This window comes from Mastigoproctus giganteus, chromosome 3 (genome assembly GCF_048544385.1).
Source record: "Mastigoproctus giganteus isolate SK-2022 chromosome 3, ASM4854438v1, whole genome shotgun sequence".
NCBI classification, from domain to species: domain Eukaryota; kingdom Metazoa; phylum Arthropoda; class Arachnida; order Uropygi; family Thelyphonidae; genus Mastigoproctus; species Mastigoproctus giganteus.
In genome coordinates, this window is record NC_143577.1 from 127,021,441 (window position 1) to 127,045,276 (window position 23,836).

Consider the following 23,836-nt stretch of genomic DNA (forward strand, 5'->3'; position numbering starts at 1 on the left):
CTTCATAGAGCTTTAAATTTGGTAAAAAGTTAAAACTTAATTTTTTTTAATTAAAACAAAAAAAAAAAAAAAAGCAATGTTTCACAACTGCCAGTATTGACCTCTTTGGGAAAGAAAATTGAATGAATGTTGTAATGGGATATATTTGAGCGAATGGTGTAATAAGGTAATAATGAAGTGAAAAGTTTTTTTTTTATATTATTTATTCATCTATTAGTAATTAATTAAAATGTTAATTATTTATTCATTACTACTATTAATTACAGGAAATAAATTTATTTAATTTAAGGAAAATAAAAAACGAATATGCATGAAATGTGTAACACATTCTGTACATTACCTCTTCTATTAATTTTTTTTAAAGGTACCATTACTGCTGGTAATGCTAGTTCTCTTGCTGATGGAGCAGCTGCATCTGTACTGATGACATCTGAAATGGCAAAAAAGCTAAATTTGAAACCTTTAGCAAAAGTACGTGGTGAGTGTTTCACAAAGTATCTGTGTATAAATTCTGAATTAAATAATAAAAATTCAAATTGAACTAGTTTAGCTCTTTCACAAGTGAGTATCTCCTACATGTGAGCTCCAAAAAATCAATTTCCAATAAGGGAGGATGTGGTTAGGGGAGTTTCTTCATTAAATTAAGTTTGAAAAAATGTGAACTTTGTTCACAAAAAGCCTTGAAATATTAAATTATTCATATTCTAACTTGATTGTTGAGCATTAGAGTAAAACTATCAAAAATTGTACCAGAATTTTAAAAAGAAACCGAAACAAAAATGTAATACAATCATTAAGACAAATGAACTAATCATTTCTTATTTTTTTTTAAAAATATTCTGTACATCTGTTTAATACTAATAGTGGCAAATGATACAAGTAAGACATTTATACAGCAGAAAAAAAAAAGAAGAAGCTTCCTACATCACCTGTCCAGTCCTTATAATAAATTGTCTTCTAGTTCTGTAAATTTGTACCAACTACCACTTCCACAACACCAAATGGAAGTTTGTTTCAACAATCAACAATGTGCTTGCCAAGAGCAAACTTCCATACATCTGTCCTGCAGCCATCCATCCTTAATTTAAATTTATGTAGCCTCCCCTCTTGTGCATTGTCAGAGCAAGAGGAAAGATGCCATGAACATTTAGCATTCAAGCCATAAACAGTTTGATTTCCTTGCAGGTGCTTAGCATCCAGATACTACAAGAGAGTCTTTATTGCAACTAGATGAATACAATATAGATAAATAAGTAAGCTTGCAAATGTCCCGTCACGGCAAAAAGGCAGGGGCTCACATCAGAATTAAATAATTGTGTACAGAAAGTAAAAATTTAAAAAAAATGTAACATGTTATTATGATTCCTTACGAAATGCAGTATTAACTATATTTACACACTGCATCACGTAAGGTTAAATTTACAATAATATACATGAATGGTACTCATACCTTCTCTGTGGAGATGCATTGATGCGTTGTTATTTTATTTTTATTTTATCAAGTGGAAATCTGCTGTACACCAATGGAAACAGTGAAAGGAGTGAAGGTGGAGTTGGGTTTCTGGTCATTAAGATTTTAAAAACAACATTTTGGAATTCAAAAGTACATCACCAAGGGTGTCAAAACTAATACTCAAGATTTCTAAGAGGTACAAGCTAAAGATTATAATGATTTATACACCAACGTCAAACCATGATGATGAAGAGGTTGAAGAAATGTACACTGAAATTGAGAGTCTTCTAGATAAGCAGAAAACCCACTACACTATTATTATTGGGGACTTAAATGCTAAGGTTGGAAAAAGACAAAACAGTGCAGAAAGGGGAACTATAGGAAATTTTGGAATTGGTGAAAGACTTGTGGAATTTTCAGAATCTCAAGGACTGTCAGTAATGAACACTTTTTTTCAAGAAAAGAGTGAACAGAAATGGGACATGGAGGAGTCCAAATGGATTAACTACTAATGAAATCGACTTCATCCTCACTAACAGAAGATATATTGCGAATGATGTTACCGTCCTGAATAAGGTAAATGTTGGAAGTGATCACAGAATGGTAAGATGTACACTTGATATAGATGTAGGAAAGGAAAGGAAAAAACTGACTCGAGTAAATAATACAAAGTCCTTTGAGATAACAGAGGAGGGGAAAAAGCAGTATGTACTGGAACTTAAGAACAAGTTTGAGCTTCTGCAGACTGCTCAGGACCAAGATATCGACAAGGAATATTACAACTTTCTGAAAGTGATAAAGCCCGAGAAATCTATAGGGAAAAAGAAATCCAAAGAAGAAAAAATTAGTCGAGAAACACTTGTCATGATGAACCGAAGATGACAAATGAAAAGCAAGAAAAACACTGACAGGAAGAAAATTGAGTATACTGAGTTATGCAAAGCCATTACAAAGAGACTCAGAGAGGACATAAGAAGATTTAACACAAGAAAAGTAGAAAAAGCATTAAGGGAAAACAAAGGATTTAAATCAGCAGCAATGAGCAGTAATACAGAAAGACAAATGATACTGAAATTGAAGAATAGCGATGGTGTACTTATAAACAACAGAGAAGGCATAATTCAAATAGCAGAAGACTACAATAGAGAATTATACAAGCGGCAGGGGAATGATGCCAGCAGTGGGGAAGATGGATTGAAAAGTAGCAACACATACGACATACCCGATATTCTTCCTGATGAGGTAGAACATGCATGGAAGAAAATGAAGAATCAGAAAGCCCTGGGGGAGGATGAAGTTACTGTAGAGTTGTTAAAATTGGGAGGAAGAGACATAACACAAAAACTGGCAAGGCTTTTGACAAAGTGCATGATAAAAGGTGTGACGCCAAAGCAGTGGAATAATGCAATCATAGTTTTGCTGTATAAGAGAGGAGATAAATCAGAAATTGGAAATTATAGACCAATTAGCTTGGTATCCCACATCTACAAGTTGTTCACAAGGGTCATTACTAACAGATTAGAAAGAATACTTGATGAGAATCAACTGAAAGAGCAAGCTGGCTTTAGGACAGGATTCTCAACTATGGATCATCTTCACGTAATATCACAGCTAATGGAGAAAGCAAATGAATATAAAACACCGTTATGCCTGGCATTTGTGGATTATGAAAAGGCATTTGACTCCATACAGCACAAGGCACTGTTTCGGGCACTGGAAAGACAAGGCATAGATACTCCATATATTATGATTTTGAAGAAAATATATGAGAGTGCTACATCCTTCATTAGACTAGACAAAGACAGTAGGAAATTTAAAATCGAGAAAGGAGTTCGACAAGGAGACACAATATCTCCGAAGCTGTTTACTGCTGCCCTTGGGGAAGCTTTCAGAAGATTAGACTGGTCGCAGAAAGGAGTCGATGTGAACGGAGAGTACCTAAACCATTTACAGATGACATTGTGGTCATAAGCCACGATCCCAAAGAATTAGAGGAAAATCTTAATCAGTTATGCAAAGTTAGTAAGGATTTTGGACTAAAGCTGAATAAGGCTAAAACAAAAGTAATGATGAAAAAGTATGACCCAGAAAGGGAAATAATGATTGAAGGAGCAGTAATTGAAAAGGTGGTGTCATATACTTAACTGGGACAAATTATTAGCTGTAATAATGATAAATGGCTGGAAGTCAAGAGAAGAATAAATTTTGGATGGATAGCATTCGGAAAATATAGTGTCACATACTGAAGAGCAATATCCCAGTTTGTCTGAAGTGTAAAATAATGAAACAATGTATACTCCCCACCATGACTTATGGAAGTGAAACTTGGGCACTCACCAAAAGAATCGAAGCTGAGAACTACACAGCAAAGAATGGAACGAATTATATTGGGAATCAGACTGTTAGATAAAAAGAGAAACACATGGATTAGGCAGCAAACTCAAGTAAAGGACATTCTTATCAAAACTAAAGAACTAAAATGGTCTTGGGCAGGACACATAGCTCGGAGACATGATGACAGATGGACTAAGAAAATAACAGAATGGTAACCAAGAGGAGCTAGAAGAAAACCTGGAAGACAGGTTTAGCGGTATGTTCGAGAGGCAACCAGAGAAAGTAATACTCTTGATCTGGTTATCAGCAGTGATCATTCATGTATTAGGAATTTGCAGATAAAAGAACCACTAGGTGGCAGTGATCACAGTGTACTGACGTGGGATTTACTTAAAGATTTAATTACCATCAGGGATAAAGGAAAGGGTTTTTGCTTCCGTAAAGGCGAGTACAGTGGTCTCGAACAGTTTTTAAATTCTGTACAGTGGGATCAACTGACGATGTTACCAACAGTAAATTCTAAGTGGGAAGCATTCAAGGAATTAATCGTGGAAGCTACTAAAAGTTTCATACCTATTAAGAAATATTGTTCAAGGTTTAGGCCTAAATGGTTGTCAAATGAACTAGTGAGACTCGTAACAGAGAAGAAAAATGCATGGGATGCATATAAATTATCAAGTGACTCCGAAGGCTATGGCAGATATAAGTTAATCTGTAATCAGGTCACAAAGGAGGTTCAGCAGGCGAAGGCAGATTACGAGAAATCCTTGGCAAAAGATGCTAAGAAAAACAGCAAGGATTTCTTTACTTATATAAAAGCTAAAAGGAAGGGGATGAATCTGATTGGTCCACTTGACATCGATGGTTCGACTGTTGATGATCCTGCTCAGATAGCAAACAAACTGAATGAGTATTTTGCATCTACATTCACACGTGAGGAATTATTAAGGTTTGAAAATGGCAGAAGGTTATCAAATTGTAGCAAGATACTTAATGATTTTGTAATAACTGAGAGCAAAGTGGAAGAGAAATTGTTGAAGTTAAACGTAAGAAAAGCAGCTGGGGTGGATGGGATCTATCCAGTTATATTAAAGGAGGCGGCAAAGCAACTAAGCAAACCCTTAGCCATAATTATGAGAGCATCCTTGGACTCAGGGGAGGTTCCCACGGACTGGAGATGTGCAAATGTGTCTCCAATTCACAAAGGGGGATCGAAGGGAGACACGAGTAATTACAGACCAGTTAGTTTAAGTTCTGTTCCAGGTAAAATAATGGAGTCGCTGGTTAAAGATGCATTGCAGGATCATCTAGACAAGACTGCAGCAATAATTCAGACACAGCATGGGTTTGTTAAGGGAAAGTCTTGTCTGACAAATATGATAGGATATTATGATGTGTTTACAAAGGAACTGGATGCGAAAAATAATTTTGATATCATATATTTGGATTTCAGGAAAGCTTTTGACACTGTTGCGCATGGAAGACTGTTGTACAAATTGGAGCAGAATGGTATTAAGGGTAAGTTGCTACAATGGATAAAAGGATGGTTAAGTGCTAGAAGACAGAGGGTGGTAATCAATGGGTGCTGCTCTTCTTGGACTAATGTTATTAGTGGAGTCCCACAGGGTTCGGTGTTAGGTCCACTGTTGTTTTGTATATTTATCAATGATATTGATGAAGGTATATCAGGCTTAATGTCGAAGTTTGCAGATGATACAAAGGTTGGCAGGGTTGTTAATGAGAGTAATGGCAGTGTGCTACTGCAACAGGATCTAGATAATTTGGGCATATGGGCTAAGAAGTGCAACTGAAGTTTAACCTTGACAAATGCAAATTACTACATATGGGTAGAAGTAACCCCAGAGAAACGTACCAACTGTGTGGTACTACACTTAAGGTGGTAGAAAATGAAAAAGACCTGGGAGTAATTGTGCAGGCAGATATGAAGTTTTCTGAGCAATGCAGACAGGCTGCCAGGGCAGGTTATGCAGTTTTGTCAATGATATATAGGAATTTTGCTAGCAGGGAAAAGGAGGTGATTATCCCTCTGTATAAGGCAATGGTCAGGCCAAGGCTTGAGTAGTGCGTACAGGTCTGTAGGCCTCATTTTAGAAAGGATGTAGATTTACTTGAGCAGGGCAACAAGATTGGTGATGGGAATGGTTCCTCTTAACAAGAGAGGCTTAAGTTCTGCAAATGGCAGTGGAGACTAGGCACCTGCACGGTGATCTGATTGAAGTGTATAAAGCCTTGAATGGGTTCAGCATGCTGAATTCTGATGGGATCCTTCCACTTGTTCAGATTACGAACCTAAGGGGGCATAAATTCAAATTAAGAAAAGCCAGATGTAGAATTGATGTGCGGAAATTTGCCTTTAGCCAGTGGGTGGTTAAGGAGGAACTGGACAGGCATTTGGAGGGAATGGTGTGATTTTTTTTTTTTTTTTTTTTTCCTTCTTCTTTTTGGCCGATGCTGCATAAGCTCATGCATTTGCTTTCTTGCATCACATGCCACTACTTTTACTACTACAAAGGTGGAGATGGATAGATGAAATTCATGAGTTTGTGGCTAGTAAATGGATGGCCAGTGCTCAAAACAGAAGGAACTGGAAAGTTGCTGGAGAGGCCTTCATCCTGCAGTGGATTGAAAATCAATGATGATCATGGTATTTTATTTTATTTATTTTTTTTTTTATGTAAACCCCAAACACGAGAGGTGTTAGAACCTATAGTATTTAGTACCATGCTTGGGTTGGAGGTTGAGAAGACGAAAGAAGATATTTGTTGGCATTGGACTTGAACCTCTGTAGACTGCAATTTTCAGGAAATACGTATGAAGGAAGGTTGTTCCAGAAAACGGCAGTTGAATGAATAAACGAGGAAGATGAAAAGTTGGTTCTGTGAGTTTGAAGTTGGACAGTAAATGGATGTTGGCTGGTGGCGGCACATGTTCGGACTGTTTTGAAAGAGAGAGCAGGAATTATAGAAGCTAATTCAGAAGAAAAGTGCCCATGGAAGTATTTGTAGAAGAGGCATGCACAGAAACAGTACGTTTATGAGACAATGAGCGCAGAGACTCTGTTAGAGATGAATCATTAATTAACCTAACTGCCCTCTTCTGAATGGAATGAAGAATGTTGAGAGAGGTTTTGGGGGCACCACCCCAAATGTGGGAACAATATTCCATGGCAGGACAGATTTGCGATTTATACAGAGTCAGCAGCTGTTTGGAAGAAAAGTAACGCCGAGAGCGAAAGAGAAAACCAAGTTTTTTAGATGCAGGAGAAGCAATATTTTTAATGTGCTTCTGCCAAGAGAGATTAGAAGTCAGGGTAATCCCCAAAAGAGATATATCATTTTGCCTAGAAATCGGAGTGTCACTAAAGATAAGCATAGGAGCAGAAGAATCTTTTTGCGAGATATAAGACAAGACTGAGTTTTAGAAGGGTTGAAATCAACTAAGTTGTCTTTGCCCCATTGGAGAATTTCCTGAAAATCGGCATTTAAGTAATTGATAGCAGATTTTCGAGAAGTTGAAGCTGATTGAGCAGGGCAAGGTTTCTCAAAATGGAAAGTGGAATGCAGTGTGCTATAATCGGCAAAACCATGGATATGATTTCCAGTCAATGGAAGAAGGTCATTAATATACAAGAGGAAAAGAGTGGGGGAAAGAACTGAATCTTGGGGGACACCAGCATTAGTGGAGAAGTTAGAAGACAGAGAGCCATCTACCATTGCCCTCAGTGAGCGATCAGAGAGAAAACTGGATAACCAATTACTAAAAACAGTTGGAAAACCATAAGATGGAAGCTTGTTTAGAAGACCTTTATGCTAAACACGATCAAAAGCCTTTGAGATGTCAAGAGCAACTACTTGTGTTTCACCGAATCTTTCCATTGAATTAGTCCATAAATGGGTACCATAAGTCAGAATATCACTAGTGGATCGACACTGATGGAATCCATACTGGTGATCGTTGATAAGATTTCTAGGTAGTTTAAAATTTGGCGGTTAATTGATTTCTCCATTACTTTAGAAAGAGTAGAAGTAATTGCAATGGAACGATAATTGGATGGGAGGGATTTGTCACCCTTTTTAGGAACTGGCTGGATATGAGCAAATTTCCAAGCAGAAGGAAAAACACCTTTGGAATAAGAAAGTGAAAAAAGGCGGCAAAGAATAGGAGTAAGTTCAGGAGCACAGGTTTTGAGAACAAGTGGAGAAATACCATCGAAACCTCGAGTTTTCTTAGCATCAAGATTCGTCAAAATGCTTCTGACATCCTTTTGACAGAAGACCACAGGAGACATTGAATGGATTGTGTTGGGAATAGTGGGAGGCGTTTTACCAAGATCGTTAATCCATGAGTTGAAAGAAAAATGGAATGCTAGCAGGTCAGCTTTATCCTTGGCTGAAGTGACAACAGAACCATCTGGTTTGGACAGAGGTGGGAGCAGAGATGGGCACAAGCTGCGGCCAATAGCTTTGGCAAGAGACAAGTATGCTTGGCTACCATTAGGGCAAGAAGCAAGTTTTCTACTCTTAGCCTGTTCAGACTCTAGTTTGGACTAATTAATAACTGGTTTACAACTGTTGCGAGCTTTGGTGTAGGCAGAAAATGAAACTGAAGAATTAGAAACAAGCCAATTACGATATGCAACATTCTTCTCTTGGACAGCCTTAGCACATTTATTGGAAAACGAAAGTTTAGATAAAGGACGAGATTTTAAAGTGCAGTGTGGGATAAAGGATTCCATTCCTCCAAGAATAATTTCACTGACACGATCTGAGCAAACGTTGACATCAGAAGTTTTGATACAGTAATCCGTACAAGGAAAAGAAGAAAAGAAGTCTCGCAGGTCATCCCATTTTGCATTCTTGTAATGCCAAACAACATGAGATTGGGAATAGCCATGAGGTAAAGGTTCCATTGGAGAGGAGACAATCACCAAGTTGTGATCTGAAGTGCCTAAAGGACCGGACCTCTCATTTCGACCGTGTACTTAGAAGGGTTGTTTGTGAGAAAAAGATCAAGCCTATTGGCTGTATGATTAGGATTGTTCGTTATTCTTTTAGGGAAATGAACAATCTGTGCAAGATCATTAGTAATTGCAAAAGCCTCAGCATCTCGACCAGCTGGGTCTGTGTGTGTGTCTAGAAAATGGAAGCCAGCTGGAGTTGTGAACATTAAAATCACCAAGGAAAATTACCTCACTGTTAGGAAAGTTGGACTGGAGAAAGTCAAGTTGGAAAGAGAGGAAATCAAAGAGCTCCATGTGATTAGTGGAGTTGGGAGAACGGTAGAGACAACAGATGAATTTTACACAATGAGGTAGAGAGATCTTAAGCCAGAGAAGATCAAAGAGAGGAGATTTCAAATTGCCAAGTCTCTGACAGGGAATATCAGAATGGACATATGCACAAGTACCACCTTTGAGGCGAAGAGAATCATACAGCGAATAATTTGGGCATCTGAGATGAGCAGTAGTTGAATCAACTGATAACTGAGATTCTGTCAGAAAAAGTACATGGGGTTTGGGAGACTGCAAGTGGAAATGGACATCATTGAGATTAGAATTGAGACCACGTATATTTGTGAAATGAATTAGGAAGTCCATGGGAGATTTAGATCTTTTCGCAGATAAGCTCGCTCTATTATTTTGACAATTCATGGTGTATTCAATAGTAAGAAAAAGTGGGGGGGGGGGCATGCTGAATGAAGTAATTAAATTTTTGGATATGGCGTACATATGGTAAGAATATACCCAGATCCTTGACATAGTGTGGCCTCGACAATGCTCCTCGCATGCACACTACTCGGACTCCCTCTAGTCGCTATCTGGCAGAGTAGCGGTAGCAAGATTATTGCCAATAGGTTCGGTCCGGTGTATTAACTAGCGGCTGGACTGCAAACACCGTTTTAGAGCTGTACCCTCGAAATGTAAGGAATATTGGATCTTGCCACGACGTTCATCATAACCTCAAAAGTCATCAATCATACTGCATGATGGAAGTGATAGGGAAGGGTTGACCTGAACTTAGCTCTAGAGACTAAACACCACTTCAAGCCTCCAATAAGCAAAGTGGTGGTATTGCACCAGTTGACGAGAGTCATCTACCACCTAGTACTTTAAAGACACGTGGGTATGGTGAGACTTTGCCCCCACACGTAGGAAAAATGAGTTTTGTCGTAGCACAGGAGAGCTTGGCAGATGGTGTGAAGAGTATCCTTTAGTTCCCCTTATTAGTTTAGTTGCACCGCTCTGCCCCTTTTCCAACAGATCCAGACTAGTATGCAGTACTCAAAATTTGTCTTACACAAAGGATTAATCACTGCCCTATCCTCACTGGCACAAATCCTTTACATTTTTGACAAAACTGCTTGAGCTGTTCTGGCAGCCTGTCTGCACTGCTCAGAGAATTTATTATTGTCAATACTATTATTATTATTAATAATAATAATAATAATAATAAATAAATTGTATTGTATTGTATTGTATTGTATTAGTAGTAGTAGTAGTAGTGGTATATAATGTAAGAAAGTAAGCTTATAAAGCATCAGGGAAAAAACAAAAAAAAAAACCGAACTTCCACATCACCAGTCCATCTTCTCCAGTGATTATCTATTTATTTCTTGAATTTATTCAAACTACCCATTTCCACAACAATAGAAGTTTATTCCAACAGTCAATCAACCACATGCTTATTGAAGGCAAACCTCTGCACAGCTATATTGCAACCATGCATCCTCAATTTTAATTTATGCTGCCTTTGTGTATAGTTGATCTGAGAAAGAATATCATAAGCATTGAGCTTGCTCAATCCAATTAAATTCTTATACACTTACTCAGATTACCTTGCAAGTTTCTAGTCACCAGATGCTGCAATTGGCAGAACTTTCTTGTTAAGACCACTCTTTTCTTCTCTTCGCCAATCTAATTTTCTTCTCTGCACCTATCCAAGCAGACCTACATCCTTCCTAAAATAAGGCCCCAGACCTGTATGCAGTATTTCAAGTGTGGCCGGAATATTGCCTTATATAATGGGATAATTACCTCCTTATCCTTATTTGCAAAGTTTCTCTCTGTCATAGGCAAAACCTCATGTCCTGGAAGTCTGTCTGCATTGCTAAGAGAACTTCTGTTCCAGGGAAAATAATGGAGTCACTGGTTAAAGATGCATTGCAGGATTATCTAGACAAGACTGCAGTAATAATTCAGATACAGCATGGGTTTGTTAAGGGAAAGTCTTGTCGGACAAATTTGATTGGATAATATGATGTGGTTACAAAGGAACTAGATGCAAAAATTAAATTTGAAATCATATACTTGAATTTCAGGAAAGCTTTTCACACTGTTCCGCATCGAAGGCTACTGTACAAATTGATGCAATATGGTATTAAGGGTAAGTTGCTATAATGAATAAAAGGATGGTTGAGTGGGAGAAGACAGAGAGTGGTAATCAACAGACGCTGTTCATCGTGGACTAATGTTATTAGTGGAGTACCCCCATGGTTTGGTGTTGGGCCTAATGTTGTTTTGTATATACAGGCATACCTCGAATAACGAATAGGATGCGTTCCACAAAATTACTTCGTTAAGCGAAACTTCGTTTTCAGAGGTAAAAATACTATGGCCAGAATAGGGATACGTTCCTACTTAAAGAAAATGAAAAGCTTTTTTTTCGGACAAAGAAAAGTTTTATTAAATAAACAGTCAACTTACATACAAAGTGAAATCACATTTTAAAATACGAGTCTAAAGTTGATTGTTTATGCTCTTTTTCTCTTTCATTTAACAATTGCCTATACGGAGTTATTGCATTTAACACTGATCGCTTAACTATAACACTTCTTCCTAAATCAGGATCATTTTCACTAAAAAAATTTAAAACGCTTTCAATGTCATTTAAGCACCTTTTTAAATCTTTGGTTGTTAACACTTTTTCGGCAGGAACTTCTTTAACTTCGTCTTATTGCTAACAAGGTTTTCTAAATCTTCCACTGAAAAACCATCATCTTCTGCATTCAATAAATTTCTAACATCCTCTTCATCGACATTTTCGAAACCTATTGATTGAGCCATCTGGATAACTTCATTTATAATTTCTTGGATGTTATTTTCTTCTTCTAGTACAACTTCTGGCCATATTTTGCGCCAAACTCCATTTAAGCATTTCTTAGTGACTTCTTTCCAAGAACTATCAATGTTTTCAATTGCGTTTTTAATGGTGTAGTTTTTCCAAAAAGTTTTAACTGTCATTTCCTCTTTAACCTCTAGTTCAGTTAAACTGCTTAATGTTCGACGCAGATAATAAGCTTTAAATGATGCTATTACTCCCTGATCCAATGGTTGAATCAGGGAAGTTGTGTTTGCTGGAAGAAACACAACTTTGACAGGAATGCATGTGTCCAACGTGTTAAGATCAGTAGGATGTCCCGGAGCATTGTCTAACAACAAAAGAGCTTTTTCTTCAAAGTTGTTTTTTTTGACAATACCGTTTTACTTCATGACAAAAGTGGTTAACAAACCAATCAGTAAATAACTCCTTGGTAACCCGCGCTTTTCTATTTGCTTTCCATATTACAGGTAAATTCATTTTTATGTTACCTTTTAACGCCCTCGAATTTTCTGAATGGTAAACTAATAACAATTTTAATTTATAATCGCCAGAGGCATTTGAACCAAAGAGTAACGTTAAACGGTCTTTGGCTGCTTTGAACCCAGCAGCTGATTTTTCTTCAATAGAAATGAAGCTTTTTGTTGGTAGCCGTTTCCAGAACAAACCGCTTTCGTCAACATTGAACACCAAATTTGGAAAATTTTCACGTTCAATTATTTCCTTTAGTTTTTCTGGAAACTTATTTGCAGCTTCTCCTTTTAATTTTACACTATGAATCCTGGCCCGTTTTTTAAATTTCTCGAACCAACCACGAGAAGCTCCAAAGGTTTCCCTAATTTCTTCAGTTTGTTTAGATTTCAGGTGATTAAACTGGAATATTTTTTTTATGTTAAATGGGGCTTGAAATTGCCGACTTCGTTATATCGAAGCTTCGTTATCAGAGGTAACGTTAACCGAGGTATGCCTGTATATATATATATATATATATATCAATGATAATATTAAAGGTATATCAGGCTTAATGTCGAAGTTTGCAGATGATACAAAGGTTGGCAGGGTGTTAATGATAGTAATGGCAGTATGCTTCGAGGCAGATGGCTGAGAAGTGGCAACTGAAGTTTAACATTGACAAATGCAAAGTACCGCATATGGGTAGATATAACCCCAGAGAATCATACCAACTGTGTGGTACAACACTTAGGGTGGCAGAAAATGTAAAAGGCCTTGGGAGTAATTGTTCAGTCAGATATGAAATTTTCTGAGCAGTACAGACAGGTGCCAGAACAGGTCATTGGGTATTGTCAATGCTAGTAGGGAAATGGAGGTGTTATCCCTTTGTATAAGGCAATGACATGCCTTGAGTACTGCATACAGGTCTAACACCCAGTTTTCGGAAGAATGTAGAGTTGCTTGAGTGAGTACAGAGAAGGGCAACAGGATTGGTGAGGTCAACGAAAGGGTTGTCTTCCCAAGAAAGGCTTAAGTTCTGAAAATTGCAAGTCTAGAGACTAGGCACCTGCCAGGTGACTTGATCAAGAGGTATAATGAATGGTTTGAGCAGGCTCAATTCTGATGGAATTCTTCCTGTTTTGCTCTGGTTATGAACCTGAGGAGGCATAAATTCAAATTGAGGAAAGACAATTGTAGAATAGATGTGCAGAAATTTGCCTTTAACAAGCGGGTAGTTGATTGCTGGTCCAAATTTCCTTCTGTCGTGGAAGTTGATAGCTTAAATAAATTCAAGGAGGAAATGTAGAAATGTTTAGAGGGAATTGGTTTGTGAAATGATTTTTTTTTTTTTTTTTTTGCTGATGCTACGTAAGTTTGCTTTCTTGCATCACCTCTACTACTACTTCTAAGAGACGTAGAAGTGATAAGTTGGTTTGCAGCAGTCATTGTGGTATGATAGGCCATAATTTTAAATTCTCAAAAAATAAAATCAAACCTAAGTGTTGTTCCAATTGTAGTGTAAAAAATTGGTCTTCTGCTCATTTGGTTAGAGAATAAAAGTGTCCTGAATACATATTTGCAATGAAATTTACTAAGGAAAGAACATATTCTGCGCTTTCTGGTAATGAACGTAACACTCTTACCTCTTAGATATAATATGTATGGAAAACTCAAGGTGCTCTAAATTAATGTGCAGTGTGCAAGATTTATAGCAGATGAACCAAGATTATTTTGTGAACATGAACGGATTGACATTATTTGTGTTCAAGAACCTTATATTTGTAGAGATCAGCCTACTGGATATCCCAGTTTTATTAGAATTGTCTGAAAGAAGTGTGACAAACTAAGGGCTGCTATACTAATTTTCAGCTCTAATCTGGTTGTGACCAGAATTTATTCCCTATGTACCAATGCATGCAGTCTGTGTTGGTATTGAAGCTAGTTGGGGACAATTTTTCATTATATTTATGTACTATCAGCCTAATGCGGACCTTCATTGCTCTCTTAGCTATCTGGAAGAGGCATTATTCAGATTGAAAGGCAGAAAAGGGATTATCTGTAGGGATTCAAATGCTAAAAATCTTTTATGGCATTCTTGATTTATGGATGCCAGAGGCAGGTTATTGGAAGAGCTGATATTCTCAAATAAACCTGAGATCATTAATAAGCCACGTAATGAACCAACGTTTTGGACTATTAACGTGTGTCTAACCTAGATGTAACATTAGCCAATAGTACAGCCTTCAATTTCATATCTAATTGGCAAGTTAAACCAGATTACATTAACAGTGATCACACAGAGTGATTACTTTACAACTTTGAAGATTTGCGATTAAGCATACTGATTGGGGTAAGTTTGACAGATATGTTAGGATAATTTTTGGTGAAATGTTGTTAGTTGAGTTGGATAAGATTAATGCATTTGATTTGGTTCAATTATTACAACCGAAATTATTTGATGCCTCGATGAAGTCAATGAAATTAAAGCAAAGTAAATGTGCTCCTGTGAAATAGTGATCCTCTGATCTCCGGAGGGAGGTCAACAGGGTGTGTAAGAAGTTCCAGTGTCAGAAATTGTGGAATAATAAAGAATCTGTGCTAGGTTGAAAACTGAGTATCAATTGATTAAAATAAAATATACATGTTTAATAGCTAAAAGGAAATTTAATGCATGGAAAATTTAGTGCAAACAGCAGGTAATGAGGATCCATGGGATATTGTTTATAAGTTGTGTTGCACAAATTAAGGCCACCTGGGGATATGATAAGTTCTATGCATTGTGGAGACTGAAACTGTAGATTGGCTCAGCAGTATTAATGTTATACTTGATTACCTATTCAATGGAGCTCATCATCATATGGATGAGGTGGAGCATTCTGATAGGTTAGATTGTGGTTGTGTTAGCGATATTCAAGAGGAACCATTTTTCAATGGAAGATCTTAATTCAGCTGTTAACACAATTTGTAATAATAGATGTCTTGGTATGGACCTAATTGAAAGGGAAGTTATTAAGCATTTCTTCAAACTGTTTCCTGAGCATCTTCTTGTTTTCAACAACTGCTGAAGGAAATTTTCCCTCTTCCTAGAAGGATGCTCTTCTTAAGGTCATTTTCATGACACCTGAAAAACAGAGTCCTCTTCTTATTGTCCAATTGCACCTCTTCTGGGTTTAGGCAAGGTCTATGAATGCATGCTTTCACATTGAATATTGCAATATACCCAACAAAATTTGGGATTTTCAAGTAAACAATATGGCTTTACTCCCAGTCATGGTACAGAGGATGCATTTAAAATCTTTTAAATGCAAAATTTGTTTTTGGCATTTTCGTTGATTTGCCTCACAAAATGCTCCCATCAGCTTTATAGCATCATTAATGGATTATTTTAAGGAAAGATCTTTTACAGTTAAGTCTAGTTGGAATTTGGTAACTAGATCTGCTATTCAAGGATGTCTGCAAGGATATTTTTTCAGGGCACTGATGTGGAAATTGGTATTAGAGGATTGGTTATGTAATGAATATAGTCATGTTCGTATGATTGTATATGTGGATGACCTGGTAATATTAGTTGAAGGCTCTTCACTGCTACAAATTGAACAACAATCTAACGAAATAATAAAAGATCTGAATGCTTGGTGTGACTTCCATAAATTAACAATATTCAAGTCAAAAAACAAAAATATTGCTAAAGGAGAACCTCATGTGCTGATTTGTTGTGAAATTTTAAAGTCCATTAAGAATATTAAATATCTTGGAGTCTTCATTGACAGAGGTCTTATATTTGACACCCATATCAATTTTATATCTGAAAAGGTTGCAGAATTTGTTAACATGATAGCAAGAATTACTAGGAAGGATTCGGGTATTAGACGTAGGGAACTACTTCTTTATGACTGTGTCTTCCTCCCTATTGTTTCTTATGATATCTCCTGAGCATCAGCTTGGATAGACTGTAATAATTTTTAAAAAAATATGTTAGAAAACTGCATTCCATTCAGAGGATGATGCTCCTGAAGATGGCTCTAATTTGTAGAACTGTCTCCACTGATGTGCTACAGATTCTCAGAAGGAAAATGCCAATTGTCCTCTTTCAGATTTATAGCGTAATGACTTTCAACATTCGATGTGGAACTCCTTTTTGTTATTCGTGATCTTGAGTTGGATTTGGCTAATGATCCTAAGAATGAGGCCAAGCGAATCTTAGACATCTTAATGACTCTTTGGAATCATAAATGGGCTAATTCAAATAAAGGTGAAATAATTAATAGGTTCTTTCCCTCTGTTGTTGATGGCCCCAGAAAAATAGTTTGTGCCTAATCAACAAACTCTGTTTTTATTAACCGGTCTTGGCTCATTTTTAGCAAAGTTGAAACAGCTGGATGTTTCAGAAAGGGTGCAGTGTCACTGCATGGCAGAATTACTTAACAAGTACAGGTCACTGTTGAACAAAAGCCGAGAATTAGGGTTGAATTTGAAAGTGTCTGCAATTCTGCCCAGACACGATAGGAGGGAGTATATGATGAGAGCCTTGTCGATCAATTCGGCCCTGGAAAGATTGTGCAAGGCTCAAGGGGTAGAATTTTTTTCAGCCTGGACTGTACTTGTTAACAGGAGAGATTGCTTCTACAGGGATGGGATACACTTAAATAGAAAGGGTGCAAGAATATTTGCTGATGCTATTGAGGCAGTGTTAGGTGGGTCGGAAAACTGCTAGCTTGGGGGGAGACAAAGACCAATAGATTGACAGTAGGCACTGGCAGAGGTGAAAGAGATTCTTGCACTGCTTATATTAGAATGAGCAGAAGCCTGAAAAACAAGATGCATGATATTTCAGAGACTGCTGGGAGCCATTGCAGTACAAGTAAACACATAGGTTGTGTTAGGGTAGCTAAGAATAGAAACAGGTGCAGGTATACTTGCGTGTACACCAATGCTAGGAGTTTAGTAAATAAATTTGATGAATTTGAGGTATTGCTCAAAACATCAAAGGCAGATATTGTTGGGATATCAGAGACGTGGTGTCACACAGATATAAGGGATGCAGAACTGGAATTTGGGGAGTACAACGTCTACAGAAAGGATACACAGGATAGGAAGGGTGGAGGGGTTTGCTATTAGTTAAAAAACACATAAAAACCAAGGAAATGAAGCCAGTCGACATTGCTGGACAGTGCAGTGTTGAGTCAGTTTGGTGTGACATAAGCATTGGGAGATCAAAATTGAGAGTAGGAGTGTGCTATAGGCCTAATGACTCTGATGAGTATAATAAGAAACTGTACAGGGAAATAGAGTGGGCCAGTAAATCAGAGAGTCTTATAATGGGAGATTTTAATTTCCTAGATATTGACTGGAATTTGGGGGCTGGTCACACACACTAGCAGGGCTTTTGTGGATTTATTGGATGATTGTTTTCTACATCAGCATGTTCGGGAGGCAACTAGAGGGAGTAATGCTCTTGATTTGATTATCAGCAGTGATTCTTCATGCATTAAGAATCTGCAGATAAATGAACCACTAGGTGGCAGCGATCACAGTGTGCTGAAGTGGGATTTACTCAAAGAGGTAACTACCATTAGGGGTAAAGGGAAGGGTTATTGCTTTCGTAAAGGCGGCTACGATGGCCTGAGACAGTATTTAAATTCTATACAGTGGGACCAATTGATGATGTTACCAACAGCAAATTCAAAATGGGAAGCATTCAAAGAACTTGTCTTGGAAGCTACTAGGCTTTACATACCAAATAAGAAATATTGCTCAAGGTTTAGGCCAAAACGGATGTCAGATGAACTAATGAGGCATATGGCAGAGAAGAAAAATGCATGGGATACATACAAATTAACACATGACACAGAAGCCTATGATAGATACAAGTTGATATGCAACCAAGTTACAAAGGAGGTTAGGCAGGCGAAGGCAGATTACTAGAAATCCTTGGCAAGGGATGCAAAGAGTTCTTTACTTATGTAAACTCTAGAAGGAAGGGGATGAATCATATTGGTCCACTTGATATTGATGGGTCAACTGTTGATGATCCTGCTCAGGTAGCTAACAAACTAAATGAATATTTTGCAATGACATTCACACATGAGGAGTTATTCAGCGAGGGGAATGCCAGAGGTGTATTCAACTCTAGCAGTAAGCTACAGAATCTTGAAATAACTGGGGGTAAAGTGGAGGAGAAACTGTTGAAGATAAACACAAGAAAGGCACCCGGGGTGGATGGGATCTATCCAGTTATATTAAAGGAGGCAGCAAAGGAAGTAAGCAAACCCTTAGCCATAATTATGAGAGCTTCCTTGGACTCAGGGGAAGTACCCATAGACTGGAAATGTGCAAATGTGACCCCAATTCACAAAGGAGGATCAAAGGCTGACAAGTAATTATAAACCTGAGAGCTTAACTTCTGTTCCAGGAAAATTAATGGAGGCACTGGTTAAAGAAGCACTGCAGGATCATTTAGACAAGACTTCAGTTATAGCTCGGACACAGCATGGTTTTGTTAAGGGGAAGTCTTGCCTGACCAATTTGATTGGATACTATGATGCAGTCACAAAAGAACTGGATGCAGGGAATAGCTTTGATATTATATAATTGGATCTTAGAAAGGCTTTTGATACTGTTGCACATGGAAGACTGCTACACAAATTGGAGCAGTGTGACATTGGAGGTAAATTGCTGCTATGGATAAAGGGGTGGTTGAGGGTGAGAAGACAGAGAGTGGTAATCAATGGACACTGCTCATCGTGGACTAATGTTATTAGTGGAGTCCCTCAGGGCTCAGTGTTGGGTCCATTATTGTTTTCTGTATTTATAAATGATATTGATGATGGTATATCAAGCTTAATGTCCAAGTTTGCAGACGATACAATGGTTGGCAGAGTTGTCAAGGACACTACTGACACTGTGCTGCTGCAACAGGATCTGGAAAGGTTGAGCAGATGGGCTGAGAGGTGGCAAATGAAGTTTAACATTCACAAATGTAAAGTACTACACATGGGAAACAGCAACCCCAAAGCAACGTATCAACTCTGTGGTACTATACTGACAGTGGTAGAGACAGGTATTTTGAACGAACAGAGGGGTGAAGTGGAAGTGGGTTTTTTTTTTTTTTTTTTTTGGCTGATGCTGCATAAGCTTGCTTTCTTGCATCAAATGCCTCTACTAATGCTAATGGCTATGGAGACATGGAGTCATGTTTTATTATTGTCATGAGTATGGATCCCAGTAATGAATTTTTATTTGCTAGTCCTAATTTGTCTCATCTGACTGAGGACGATAAGGCTCAATTAATTAAGATTTTCAGGCTTTTTAAAAATTTTCCCAGAAATTATTCCAGAGCAGATTAATGCTGCTTGAACTTGAGGAAAGAACAGTAGAAGGCTTATAGACTATTGACATGAATTCTGTGTATCAGTTAAAGATGCTAAAATAAACAGTGTAATTTACCTGGTAGTTAATGATCATTGTGTTCATTTGTAAACTGGCTAATCTTATTGGGCAATTTATGTAGTTACTTGTGACCATATTGTTATTTGTCTTCATCTCATGTTGACTTCGTATGATCAATGGCACCTTACGCCACATTTGGTCTTATTCATGTCATATGGCTAATTGTGCCACGTGCTTGTCCTGTGGTTCCTTTTGCCGCAATTTATATTTCTGTATATTATATGAATCTATATATTATCTGTATATGATATGAATCTATATATTATCTGTATATGATATGAATCTGTATATTATCTGTATATAATATATACAGATAATATAATATACGTATATAATAATATATATAGAGGAGTTTCCAGTTTTTGGCCATGGGCCGCTTGCTAATAAAAAAAAAATGTCTCTGTCCGGTCACCACTTGAATGCAGTATTTTCTGCATTCAAGTGGTGACTGGACATATGCAATCAAAATGGCTGAACTATATGCAATCAAAATGGCTTTGAATCTCCTTAATGATCTTTTAAATACTCTGGTCATAATATATACAGACTCTAAGTGCAGTGAATGCCCTACAGAATAAATCACAAAACTCACATCTACTTCTCAAACAAATCAGATCTTGGTTATGTCAACCCGATGAAAATAAGTTGACTGTCAAGTTTTGCTTGATACCCAGCCACATTGGAATTCCAGGAAATGGGTGTGCAGACAAAGCTGCAAAGCACCCTGCTTTTTTCGATTCTGTCCCAGTTCCTAATTCTGATAGGAACTGGGACATACCATAAGACGGACATGTACTGAGATGTAGTCTGAAATGTGCCATATCCAGACAGGCAACAAGTTTCTTGAAATAAAACAAAATTCACAGCTGTGGAGATCCAGTTTCCGATTAAACAAGCATGACTTGGCCATACGCATCTAACACACCTCTTTTTACTGGTAGGGAAAGATCCCCTTTGCTTTGCACTGCAATTCTCTTCTCACTGTTAAGCATATTCTGATAGAGTGCACACGTTACCATTCAGCTAGATTTGCATGCTTCAGCTCACTGCTTGACTTACAAAAACCTCTGCAACTAATCCATATACTTGGAGATGATGCCAATTTATCAGAACTATTTAATTACCTAAAAATGAACAAGGTATACAGTTACGTCTAGAACTATATCCTTTTATATATTGATCAGCACTCCAAAGTAACAGGTGTAATTTGGCCATAGTAGCCCTTGCACCATTAAACTGCACTCCAACAACAAACACCGAGCATTTACCTCAGCTAGTGGACAGCCACATCTGGACCTTTGATTTCATAGGCTAGTATTACAGTGGCCATCTTGGTTTTTATTTTATATAGTGAATGTGTTACCAATTTGGAGACTAAGGCAGAATAAATATAATGGTTGAATGGCCACTTGTCTTCTGCCAGCTCAATTATTTTCAAATAATTATGTGTATAGGAACCCCTTAGCTTGATTGATTAGGTCTAAATAAAGTTCTATTGCCCCTTTGTATAAAATTTTGTTATTACTATAAGAGACTTAAGTGATTATTTTTGTAACATTTCACACGTATACAGTGATTCATGCAAAACAAGTGAACAGTACATTACATATTAGTGGGAACCGGAGCTATTGAGTCTGGATTTTGATTTCAGAATATTTAGCATTAGCATTAGTTGAGGCATATATGATGCAAGAAAGGAAGCTTATAGAGCAGTCCACCCATCCGGTCACTCCAGACATTTGTCTAATTCAGGCTTAAATTTATTTAAGCTATCAACTTCCACAGCAACAGATGGAAGTCTGTTCCAGCAAGCAAACTACCTGCTGGCTAAAGGCAAACTTCTGCACATCTATTCTACAACTGTCTTTCCTCAATTTGAATATATGTCCCCTCATGTTCTTAATCTCAGCAAGTGGATGTATCCCATCAGCATTGCACCTGCTCAAACCATTCAAGGCCTTGTACACATCAATCAGATCACCTCGCAGGTGCCTGGTCTCTAGGTGCTGCAACTTAACGTATTTAAGCCTCTTCTGGTAAGAGAAAGAACCCCTTTGTTCCTCTCACTAATCTCGTTGCCCTTCTCTGTACTAATTCTAGCAACTCTACATCCTTCCTAACATGAGGCCTCCAGACCTGTACACAGTACTCAAGGTGTGGCCTACCATTGCCTTATACAAAGGTATAATCACCATCTTGTCTCTGCTAGCAAAATTCCTATATATATATCATTGACAAAACTCCATAACCTGCTCTGGCAGCCCATCTGCACTGCTCAGAGAATTTCATATCCGACTGCACAATTACCCCCAGGTCTTTTTCATTCTCCACCTTTCTGAGTGTAGTACTACACAGTTGATAAGTTTCTCTTGGGTTACTGCTACCCATATGCAGTACTTTGCATTTGTCAATATTAAACTTAAGTTGCCCCTTCTCAGACCATCTACCTAACTTTTCTAGATCCTGTTGCAGTAGCATACAGTCTTTACCATCATTAACAACCCTGCCAACCTTTGTATCATCTGAAAACTTGGACATTAAGCCTGATATACCTTCATTCATGTCATTAATAAATACACACAACAACAATGCGCTGAATCCTGAGGGACTCCACTAATAACATTAGACCATGTAGAGGAGCAGTGTCCATTTATTGCCACTCTCTGCTGTCTCCCACTTAACCATCCCTTTCTCCATTGCAGCAACTTGCCCTTACTGCCATTTTACCACTCCAGTTTGTTCAGCAGTCTTTCGTGTGCAACAGTATTAAAAGCTTTCCTGAAATTCAAGTATATGATATCAAAATTATTTTTTGCATCCAGTTCCTTTGTGACCACATTATAGTATCCAATCAAATTGGTCAGACAACACTTCCCCTTAACCACCCTATGCTGTATCTGAATAAAGTTCTATGCTTTATTCAGACATTACAGCAGTCTTGTCTAGATGATCCTGCATCACTTCTTTAATCAGTGACTCCATTATTTTCCCTGGAATAAAAGTTAAACTAACAGGTCTATAATTATTTCCGTTACCCTTTGAACTCCCTTTGTGAATTGGGGATAGATTTGCACATCTCCAGTCCACGGGGACCTCCCCTGAATCTAAGGATGCTCTCAAAATTATGGCTGAAGGTTTGCTTACTTCCCACTCTGCCTCCTTCAATATAATTGGACAGATTCCATCTGCCCCAGGTGTCTTTTTTATGTTTAACTTCAACAATTTCTCCTCCACTTTGCTCTCCGTTATTACAAAATCATTTAGCTCCCTGTTAGAGTTTAGTAAACTTCTGTCCTCCTCTTCTTTACAGAATTCCTCACGTGTGAATGTAGATGCAAAATACTCATTCAGTTTGTCAGCTATATGAGCAGGATCATCGACAATCGAACCACCAATGTCAGGTGGACCAATCTAGTTCATCCCCTTCCTTCTAGAGTTTACATAAGTAAAGAAATCTTTGTGGTTGTTTTTTTTTTTTTGTATACTTTGCCAAATATTTCTCGTAATCGGCCTTCACTTGCCTAACCTCCTTTGTTACTTGATTACAGACTAGCTTATATCTGCCATAGGCTTCTGTGTCACCTGCATAATTTATATGCATCCCACACATTTTTATTCTCTGCCACAAGCCTCATTAGTTTGTCTGACATCCATTTAGGTCTAAATCTTGAACAGTATTTCGTAGTTGGTATGAAAAGCCTAGCAGCTTCCAAGATTAATTCCCTGAAGCCTCTCATTTAAAATTCACTGTTTTTGACGTCATCAGTTGATCCTACTGTATGGAATTCAAAAACTGCCTGAGACCACTGTAGTCACCTTTTTGAAAACAAAAACTCTTCCCTTTACCCTTAACTGTAGCTACATCTTTAAGTAAATCCCACATCAGTAGACTGTGATGACTGTCATCTTGTGGCTTCTTTACCTGCAAATTCCTAATGCACAAGTTATCACGGCCGATAGTCAGATCAAGAGTATTACTTCCCCCCCTCTGTTCCTGGGGATTTCAAGAGCTGCTGGGAGTCATCATAGA

At 37.7% G+C, this 23,836-nt stretch overlaps 1 protein-coding gene across 5 annotated transcripts in view; it reads left to right on the forward strand.

The window, feature by feature from the left end:
• The window catches only part of LOC150088262 (acetyl-CoA acetyltransferase, mitochondrial-like), a 670,540-nt gene that overhangs the window by 436,332 nt on the left and 210,372 nt on the right, over positions 1-23,836 (forward strand). For all 5 annotated transcript variants that reach the window (XM_090369428.1, XM_090369427.1, XM_090369425.1 and 2 more), the window contains one exon: positions 365-478. In XM_090369428.1, the coding sequence (XP_090225554.1) occupies positions 365-478 (114 nt within the window). The remainder of the gene's footprint in view (positions 1-364; positions 479-23,836) is intronic.